This window comes from Solea solea, chromosome 10 (genome assembly GCF_958295425.1).
Source record: "Solea solea chromosome 10, fSolSol10.1, whole genome shotgun sequence".
In the NCBI taxonomy this organism is placed as follows: Eukaryota; Metazoa; Chordata; class Actinopteri; order Pleuronectiformes; family Soleidae; genus Solea; species Solea solea.
In genome coordinates this window covers 15,166,080-15,177,331 of record NC_081143.1, presented here as the reverse complement: position 1 = coordinate 15,177,331, position 11,252 = coordinate 15,166,080, and the positions used below count along the sequence as shown (strand labels likewise).

Here is an 11,252-nt window from a genome sequence, read left to right as displayed (position 1 = left end):
ATTATGTAAACAACACCACTGCTACTATGGTTTCCAAAAACAAAAGTGAAGAAACATTTTTTTCAAAAAATGTAATCAGGGTTTATCACCAGGCTGGGGACTGTCCCGTCTGAAGTAGCCAATGCTGCAGAGGTAATCAAGGGGTGGGGAGGGGGACAAAAGCAAAACAGGAGCGCGCTACTGCTGAAGGTGCATTCAGGTGCCATTTGTTCAAAATGGTGTAGTTATATTATAATAATAATTATTATTATTATGATTTATTTATGTACTTATTGGGGGGTTACTACTTCACATGTAGTCGGTCAAAACACAATTAAAATGTGATACCCTTAACAATAGACATACTCTCATTTTAACTATTTGCATTTGAACATCTAACAATATAATAGATATAAGTCTTTTTTTAGAAGTTTCCTCTCGCCCACAACATGTTATGTTTTCGTGAGTTGGATTTCAGAAAGTCGTAGTTTTTTTGACGACTGATCGCTCCAATCAAGGCTTCATTGCGAAATCTCCGACTGCCCTTGAAGGCAGCATTGATCCTGCGGAGTTTCGCGGAAGCGCGTGTGAGGCGCGTTCACGCTCCCACACACATACACATACACACGCGCAGAATACAGCAACACACCGGGAGCATCACTGAGCGGAGGGAGCGTTCGTTTTTTGGGGGGGGTTTTGACAGACCTGGATGAACCGCTGTATTTAGCTTTTGTCACGTTTGATTACAGACCGACTTTGACGTCGCAGAATGACCCCGGGTCCCTCCGAGCCTTGTGGAGTCTGAGGCCCCGCACAGAAATCCACCTCGCACCGGCAGAAGGACCCTCGCCTCCAGCAGCACTCAGCCCGAGACAAAATGTCAAGCAGCCCGGAGGAGGAAAGTCATTCCAGGGGCGGCGGCTCCGACCGTGACGTGAAGATGGCTTCTTCGAGCAACACGTCTCTGGACAGTGTGCCAGCACCACAGCCACTGTCGCACCAGAACCGTATACGGCAGGTGGGTGTCTGTGTCCGCATTGACAGGTCCACTCAGCCGTGTATAACATCAGCCAGAGCCGCTGCTGATGCTGAGCGCTCAGCGGGGAAAGGCGTTGCCGTGCTGGTGACCTGACAGATTCTCTGTCTGATTTGTGTTCAACTGTGGTTGAATTAGCAGCTTATATGAGCAAATCTCCCCGCAGAGAAACAGAAACCGTCTGTTTGTGAGATAATGGTCAGTCAAGCTAATTGTGCCAGTCAAAATAAACAGCAGCGGGCCTGCACTGACTCCACCATAGTCACTCTTACAGGCCACAGTGAGCAGTGTTTACAACTTCACATCGAGCACAGTCAGGTTTACTGTTTCACATGGACCATTTTAGGCTTCTTTGAGCCAGAGGGTGAACATTAATGGACCTGACTTCTGAGAGCTAGTTCCAATTTCTGTCCCTTCTGACAAGTGATTTATGTAGTGCTGTTTACCGGGTTGATTGGTTGTATCTGGGAGATTTATAGCTTTCTGTTTAATACACTCAAATTTTCACAATACTTTGTCTGTTTTCTGGACATTATGTTATAGCTTAATGTAGAGTATGGGTTTATGTGGCTGTGTGTCTGTGTACGTGTGTGCGCGTGTGTCTTGAGTGCCAGTCTAGGGCTTGGCTGGCTTTCCAGTAAGTATTTACCATCTTGTGTGGACTAATATTCTCTTATTACTATGCAGCGCTCCTCTCCTCTAAATATGCTTAATGTTAAGATCAGTATTAAGATTTAATACTGTAAATGCCACTACATTACACCCTAAGCACAAACACAAAGCACCACATTTAGTCTGTATAACTGGGTTTTTTTTTCTTCACAAATATTTGTTTCAGTCAAGAATGTTAATATTAGTGTTCCCATATAGATTTAATTGTACTCTGTATGTGTGTGTGTGTGTTTGAGTATTCAGGAAAAGTAAGTCAGGAGATGGTAGATGGCTGTTTCCTGTCTCAGTGCACCCTCTCAGGCTAATGTGATTTCAGTAATGGACTCTAGTGCCACACACACACACACACACACAGATGCACATACTGCACACACTTACATGAAAACACACACCTTAGTCTTTTTATCCTGGGTGGGGCCACTGAGCTCACATCACTGGATGCAGTCAAGTTTATTTGTCAAAAAAAACACAGACATGATGCTGTTCAAAGAGATGCTGCTCATGTTTACGATAAACCATACATTACACTAAAAAAACCAAAAACTTTAGATCATGTGTGTTTGTTTTGTTTTGATCAATAGTCAAAATAGGTGACAGTTTGTCTTTATCTCCAAACACAACTGTCGTCTTCTTTGCATTGCTTGAACTTGGTCTCGCTCATCTTTTCGCTTCTGTTTATGATCTTTGGTAAAATCAAATTATAGCCTTTTTCTTTTGGCTGATCACAATGCTTCAAAGTAGTGAATAGTTGCTAGTTAAGTTGAGTCAAAGGTACTCATTTGTTAAGTATTTCAAATGACCCTAAACACTGGTTGACATAAGGGAATACACATTTACCACTGCACTAGAGGCTCCAACCTGGGCCCACCGATCGATTGCAAGTGGCAGTAAAGATAAATTATTATGTCCTTTGCTGCTCTACCAGTGACTTCCATTGGTTGGTCTGTTTGTTTGTTTTCTCTGTTCATAAATACCCTCCCTCCTGCGCCAAGAGTTGAACTAAGCATGCAGGAAGGACAGGTCAGATTGCAGACGTACAAAACGCTGGAAGTGAATCAACGTTATTTTTAAAACTATTATTTTAACTTTGTTGAAAGGCACAACACACCCACCATGTTGAGGCTGCATGGGTTGGGCTGTATGCTTGGAATCATCTTCTCGTAAGAATCCATTAAATGAGGAAAAAGATAACGGTGTAAGTTGTTTTTTTCTAACTGAGTTAGTGAGGGAGATGTAGATGTTTACCACTGTTATCACTGACTTCATTCTTTTGCTGAGACTTTTCCCCACTAATCCATGACACAATGACATTTGTCTATTAACAAATCAAACCAATGTGGACTAATGTTAGTGCTCATTTGGAGTCAACATCTCAATATTCACCCCCTTTTACCTTTGTTTTGGTCTCCTCCAACCCTTGAGAAGGACCAGCGTCTTATAGCTTACTGAATGTTTGACTTTCTTTACCTGATAGCAGCTGTCTGAATAAATGTATGTGTAGTTATAGACTAAGTGGCTTCAGAGAGATGCAGAGCTGGATGATAAATCAGATGCTTTGTGTTCATCACAGTGGTAACCCATTTCATGTCACAGGTTAATGTAAAAATATTGATTAAGATCAGGCATTTTTATTGGCTCATGCCACAGCGGCTCTTTAGAAGGTACCGGTAACTGCCATTCTTTGAAATGCTGGCATAAACTGCAACTGTATGTTGAGCTTGTAATTCTGACTCATCATTTTTTGTTTTATTTGCAAAATCTTAACTGGAAATTCCAGAGACACGAGTCTTGTGGAAGGTTTTCACTCTTTCCTTCAGCAGACAGCACAAAGAAAAACTATTTTCAGTGTATAAATGCCACAAATGAAATGATCATCCAGAATAATTGTATTACACTTGCACTGTAATGCCACCATCACTGTAAATAACACACACAGTCAGATATCACCAGACACTTGAAAAGGTTATAAAGTAAAGGAAAAGCGTTAGAGATGCAAATCATCTGATGAGGACAGATTCAAATGGAGTGTATGTGAAGAAGCTCCATGTTAAGGTCGAGCTCAAAACAGAAATAGGACCGATGTAAACATGAATATGAGAACCAAAAAGAGAGGCAGGCACTGTGATGCTAGGCACTCACTTTTCATGTCTAAAAATACTTCCTGTCTCTTGTGTAATTGTCTCAGAAAAACAGCTTCTCAGCCAAGCGGCTGCGTCCATGTCACTTCTGCTCTCTCAACCCGTCAGTGTCATCATGAATTCACACGCTGCAATCATTTGCTTGTCTGCTTACTCCTATAGTTGACCAATAGAAACTATTTCATATCATAATAATCTACCAACTCGTTGAATAATGGATATTTAGATCTCAGTTTAAGCGAAGTCAAGACTAGCCTTTCTGTTCACTGCAGTCTGCACTGATATAGAAAATGTTTGAATATTTCAGGCTTCAGTTGTGAGATACTGGCCTTTTGATAGAAGCTTTCGTGGATACGTTTCCTATTTCCATTTGTCAAGTTGAGAAGACAGCACAATTTCATTACTGGTAATAATGTTGCATTGTTACTTAGTACATGTCAATTAAGAATCTTGAATCCACCAGGAATAGGCATAATTGCACATGCAGTGTAGGAATATATAAATTGCTCTTGTCTTGCATAGAAAGATGACTCATGTTTAGGAGTCGGCAAGTTGACCTATTTCTCCTTGCTTGGTATACAGATCACCTGTCCATGAACTTATTAGTATTTGATATTTTGGTGCATTTCCTGCACCAAATTCCCCCTCTTTAACTTTAACTTTGTTTGCCACCCATCTTTACATATAATCTTTCCTCCACTCACTGCGCTAACGAGGAGTTTGACTCTTTACCCTAGTTTTCTTCTTGGCTGTCATGTCTATTCATCTCTTATTTCCCTTCAAAATGCCTCCCTCCCTCCTTCCCTCTTTTCCTTCTCCCTGCCTGCCTTTCCTCCCCACCACTGATCCGTACACTGAGGTCCTGATGTATCAAGAGGTCAGATTTCACTGGAGCCTTTGACATTTTCCTCTCTCTGTCTCTCTTTCTCTCTCTCTCTCTCTGTCTGCCTGCCTGTCTCTCGCTCCACTGGGAGTGGTGTGATGGGATTCTGCAGGAAGAGAGTCCTAATGGAGCCATGGCCTTCATTACATTACCTCTGGACAGCTACACCCACATATGATTACAGTCGTCTTCCACCGCATGATGCCAAACAACAATGTTTCGGCCAATTGGGGGTCAATTGGGGTCTCTGTGGGAGCAGCTGAACAGTGTGTTTGTGCAGAACACACACACTGTCATACTTACACATGCAGTATTTTATAGCTGCGTTTACTTAGAGCACTTGTCCGGTCATCGGTATTTACAGGGAGACATGTGAACGACCGCAAGTCATCCACTCCACTACCTCTACCTCTGGAATACATAGTGCTTTACTGCCGCTTGGCATGACGCAGCAATAAATATTCCACTCTTTATGACAAAATCATCATGAAAATCAAGTCATTAAGTTGTTTTATAAGCAAAATCGATCAAGAACTGTGTACTGTGCAAAAGTCTTAGGGCACCACCTGCTTTGTTGTTTTTATGTCTGTCATCACTGACGTTTGGATAGAATGTCGTTACTGAAAGTTGGTCTTATATATGAGCAAACTGCCAATGTAATAATTAGGGTTCCACTGCAGTTTTAAGAGAGCCCAAACGAAATTTGGGTGCCACTCCCTTGGTGCAAAATACAAATATATAAATAACAATTTTAAAAGAGAAAATCGAAATATTAACAATAAAATAAGAATAAGAAATGTTGTTTACATTTTTTCCAGAAACTATGACTATGTATACATTAACATAAGATAACTTCTCACATTGGAGAAGCTGAAATATTCATATCCCTTTAAATTAATATTAGGTATGATTCGCCGACTTCCACATTCAACATGCAGGCAACACTGTTATGAAGTCATCTATAGGTTTCATTTTCCATACTGTGTAATTGCGATAGGGCAGTGAGTTGGTGTTCCTATCTCAGATCTAAATGGAGCATCTGCGTCTCTATATCAGGGTGCAAACAACATCCTGACTCTCTGCACTGCATTGGGCTTGCTGTGTTATAACAAGTTAAATTACAACTAGTCGGGAGCATCCTCGTTACATCTAGAACCATTTTACAGTGGCCTGCCTTCCCCTGACTAACGTTTGCTGGGTAAAGATGTCATCATTTTTTTTGTTTGTTAGGGATAATAGGGATGCTAGGATAGGATATTATCAGCACAATATTTTTTTATGCTTATTTATTTTGCACAATAAAGAACAGTATCTATATCTACATCTGCTGCTACATGGGTATAAACAATATTATGTTCATTTAACTACAAAAGAGACTAAATGACCTTTGCAGGACAGACTTATATATCTGTATCAGCCCAAGCACTCCCGATATGTCAACATATAGGATTTTGGCAAAAGGTCCAATATCGTGCATCCCTAGGACATAATTAAATAAATGAACTGACTAATGCTAATGAATGCATTAACTCGCCACAGCTGCAGAACATAAGACAACTGAAAGACACCCCCAAACAAGGATGGATATAGATTAATTGCATCATCCTAACTTGCCTCCTTTATTAGCCGTGCTCTGCAGATGGCAGGTGCTTTTTGATTGGGGGCAGTGGGAGGCATTTAGACGTTAATTATTCATCATGGTCTTATGACTGTGTTTCCCGTTAAAGAAACTGAGCGAGATGGACAGAGAAGAGGGAGGGTGAGGTTAGTGATCAATGGACTTCTCAGAAGCTACCCCCCCCCCCCCCCCCCCCCACACCCTTTCTCTCACCCACCCCACTCCAAGGAACATCAGAGTGTTTCATGTTGTGTTGTTGGTAATGGTGTAGCTCTTAGTACTGCACATGGCACATATATACAAACGGGTATGCCCACACACACACATTCATAAATGCCTTAATTCCACTTGATTGCTGGCTCATTATATCTACATTTGGTATTTGTGTTATTGATTATGGGACAGTTTGGTCAAACATTGAACATTGTTTATCAAAAGAAGAGCTAAAGAGTTCATAGATTCTTTCTCTTTTTCTGTGTGTGTGTCTTCCTCGCTCTCTTTCTGTTATTTTATATGTCTGACTGGTTATTTCTCTCTCTCTCTCTCTCTCACCCTCTGACAGCATCAGTCAGCATCCCTGGTATGACTTTGTGCTTCAGCGAGTTTTAGGTCACACACTTCATTATTCATCACGTTTGGAATAAGTCAAATCAGTTTCGGTGTGGAAGCTCTTTCTTTGCTTTCCGATATTGGATGAGATCAGCCCTCCAATGGAAAGACATTATACAGCATTATAGCAAATTAAGGAACGAACAGTGTTTTCTTGAAAATCACCTGAGATAAGTCACTCGGAAACGATCATTTGGACCATTTGCCTTCATGCTCTTGTGTCTGATTATTTGTGCTTATCTCCTGCATTGTATGGCTTAAACATCAGCCCTTCTCATTCATTTAACAACATGATATCAGTAATATTGATTTTCCACCATCAAAGATGGCATCTGCAGGTTTTACTGGAATATGGTAGTTTATCTTCTAGTGGGCTCTGAGCCATTCTGTCATCTCATTAACGGCAAACTGACGTCATGTGTTCCTGAGGGACTGGGGCTGCACTTCAAAGGGGGGAGAGCTGTAAATTAGCATGGCGGCCATTTCCAAGGCAGCAGGTTTCATACCAACACTCCTGTGTCGCAGTTAACTGGTGGATATTGTTGATGAATCCCAACAGCTTTAAGATACAAACCCAAACACTTATGGGAAGTGTGTGTAATGCATTTACAGAGGTAACTAGTTGCTTGCTTTGCATTTCTGGCCAGATGGATTATTTTAGAGTGCTCCTAGTTTGCTTTTCATAAAAAGAAAAACATTCAAGGCTCTGGCCTACTGCAGCAATAAAACCAAAACTGTTAATGTGTCACTGGTGTCCGCCTGCAGGGATGTTGCTCGTCTGTATAGAGAGACGGGCAGTGTTGTTAGCACACCGTTAGAAACACGGAAAGATGAATGGTGCTCGTCATGTTACTGTTGCTTCATTTTCAACAGGGTGTGGTCTGCTTGACTTTCTGTGCGACCATATCAAGGTTATACTGTGTCATCCACACTCTGTCTAGCCCCTCCCTCCGTCGCAGCTCATCCCCTCAGTGTCATTACTCCCTGTGTTTGGGTGTGGTTTGATCTGGAATCTTGACTGTGGCCATTGTCCACAAAGCTGTGATTTGGTTTTGTGAGGAACAGACAGATGGAAGGAGGGAGAGGGAGAGAGAGACAGAGAGAGAGGGGATGTGTGTTGTGGACTTTATGACTCTGACCTTTCCAAAGCAATAAACGTTGCTGCAAAATGACATGACATTTAAATCATATTGTAAGCCAGGCCATTACTGTCTCTACTCTGGATTTTTATCATTTGGTCTCCAAATAAGGCAGGAAAAAAAAAGTAATTTATGAATATCAACATTTACATAGGCCTATGCACACTAAGGCACATCACATTTTAAAGTGCCAAATAATTTGCTCCTGAAAATAAAATTGGGACTTTAATTCTAATTGCTAATATTGTTTTTAGACCTTCAGATTTATGAATCTGACATGTTTTGTGATGGATCACACTTCATTACTGTCCGTGTTTACCTAAAACCATACTGTAGGAAACATCTTAGCTACGTAATAAAACTGCAGTCTGTATTTTTCATGTGGTGCAGGGTTCAGCTGCAGTTTACAATCAATATCCTAAAGGGAAAGGATGTGCGTGCATGTGTGTGTGTTAGTATACATAATCAGTGGAGCTTGTGGGCACTGGTCACCTCCTGCTGATTTTTTTATCCTTCCTTCTTTTCTACCGCTTTATCTTCCACATGAGGGTCACGGGGGTGCTATGCCAATTTCAGCTGACAGGGTGATAGGTGGGGTACACCCTGGACAGGTCGCCAGTCCATCACAGGGCTACATATAGAGACAAACAACCATCCACTCTCACACCTATGGTCAATATAGAGTGTTCAATTTGCCTAATCCCCAAATCTGCACATTTTTTAACTGTGGGAGGAAACCGGAGAACCCGGATAAATGTCTTTATTATGAACTCTGAAATAATAAACAGGTAAAGGCTACTTGCAGTTGACATTTACCCTAACAGACTGTATGTACTTTTTTTGCTGTTTTATTGGGAGTGGATATTATTCCTCTAAGACCAGAAAAATATCTGTAATACAATATTTCCTAACATAGCAAGTTAAATTAAATCTTGAGACCTGTACTTTTTTTCGGGGGAAGAATGTATTGATTTTATTTAGTATTTCTATTCATCTATTTCCCATTAGAAAAAAAACCCACCTCTCTTTTGCTGATATAATAGAAAACGTTTTAAAGTGTACCAGGTTCTCAGAAACTAGTGTTCTCTGGTTTTAGCCCTCCATAACCTTTGCTATCTGTCTGTAGTCCAGTTGTCATAGTACAAGTACAAGTACAAGAAAATTAGTCCTTCCACAGTTTTAAGTATTTTGAGTAACATGGTTAACAAAAGCATAACATGTCACTTAAATCAAAGTCTTAATGTAAACAAGGAGTTTCTTGAGGAGGAGCATTTGGGACAGGGTTGACTCATGAAAAATATATGAGCTTCTTTTGAAACAGAAATATCCTTTCTCCATTATGATGCATTATACACTGCCAGACACTTATCGCTCACCTAACTCCACTAGTCAGCACTGCAGCTCCATTAGCAGCCAGACAAATCATTAACGGCAGTGACAACAACAGCAGCAACAGCCAAAACAACCACACCAATGACAACACAAACAAAGAAGAACATTGGTTTTCATGAGCAGAGACAGAAGTAAAAAAAAAAAAAAAAAAAGAAAGCCAAACCATTGTTTTTCTTTGTTTAAATCTCATTAAAGTAATGAAGTAATAAAGTAAATATGTACTTCACCTGAGTCATGGCTGTAGTGATGCTATGCCATGGTGCAAGTGCAGCTCAGAGGCCAATTCATCTCTCCTCACATTTCATTCCTTGCTTTTACCTCTTCTTCTGCTAATTATGTTAATACTTTGGTTGATGTGCACCCTCTAATGGTATAATAATAATAATGGCAGGTGAAATAACATGCAAACAGTTAATCATTGATATCAAAGATTTGTCCATTATCACAATTGATCTATTGTTAGAGTCACAGTTATTGTGCTTGCTTTTTGGATTGTTTTTCCACAACAAACCTGCATGTGCACATCCTCTCACAGTTTGAGGCATGAGAACAGGCATATGCAGTGATACATACAGTATGCTGATCTCTGTGTCTCTTATATCTGTCTATCTGGAGTGCTAATGGGCCTTATAAAAGCTTCTGGATCTATAAAATGGAAAGCAGACCATTAACCCCTCCCCATCTGGGAGGTTCATCGAACCACAAAGAAACAAGAGCTCACATCAACTCTCTTTGGAACCTCCCCAAATGTAAACCGACACCTAAATTGACACTGAAACTTAAGAAGAACAGTGTAGCACTTAAAGCTAAAGCTAAGATTTGCTCACACTGGACTGGATTTTCTTAGTGTAGTTTTATAAATATGAACATGAGACACAAAGCCACTTCAAAAGTTGAAAGGTGAATTGACTTTAATTCTGGGGGGAAAAGCTATGTTAAATTGTAGTAATATAATGTGAAATACATATCAGTTTTAAAATCTGGTTAAAAACACTGATTAATAATCCTGAAAATTAAATTACATTTAGTTATTTTCTTTCAATAATGATGTCATGACAAGTAGCAGTCCTCACTGTGTTGTTGCAAAGGTTAAGGTTAGCTCTTCTATCCACTGTTCTAAATCAATGCACCATAACTGTTGCTTTAAGAGAAGAACAACTATTCTCTCTCTTACCAGCAGAGGGTGCCAGAGGAGCAGGACACAGAACATTAACAGCAGGATCTTCATGAAACTGAAAGATGCACTTTGGCACTAATGCACCATGAGAGAACAGTTTCGAAAGGCACTACAGTCTGGGGTGATCCAGCAGATCTGTCCCATTCACGATTAGTTAGGTTAGGGTTAGTAGTAGGTTCGTAGATTGTAGTAAAAAGAGAGAGATTGCCAATGATGGCAGAATGAGTCTGTGGAAACATATCAGGCAAAATGTGTGAACAGAAATAGAGATGTGACATTGTGTCCCTGTCCCTGGTGCTGAAATTTCAAGCACCTACCATTTGCAACACTGACAGAGAGACCTTGACATCCATCTGCTGGTGGTGGACACACACACACACACGCACGCACACACACACACACACACACACACACAAACACACACACACACACACACGCATTCATGCACAAGCTGTCAAATCATATTCCATCAGCCACCATCAGCAGTGGGGCTGCAGTGCAGTTGCAATGCAGACTGACCCACTTTCTCCTCATGTAGGGGGAAGCCTGTAACTTGCAGGTAATTGGGAGTCACTGTTCTGTAATCACTAGTCCCCCTCTGGAGTGGAG

At 40.7% G+C, this 11,252-nt stretch overlaps 1 protein-coding gene across 1 annotated transcript in view; it reads left to right on the top strand.

The window, feature by feature from the left end:
* The first annotated feature begins 594 nt into the window (after positions 1 to 594).
* LOC131466744 (ankyrin-2-like) overlaps positions 595 to 11,252 on the top strand; it is a 46,333-nt gene continuing 35,675 nt past the window's right edge. The window contains exon 1 of the mRNA XM_058640180.1: positions 595 to 997. Coding sequence (XP_058496163.1) covers positions 857 to 997 — 141 coding nt within the window. The 5' untranslated portion in view covers positions 595 to 856. The remainder of the gene's footprint in view (positions 998 to 11,252) is intronic.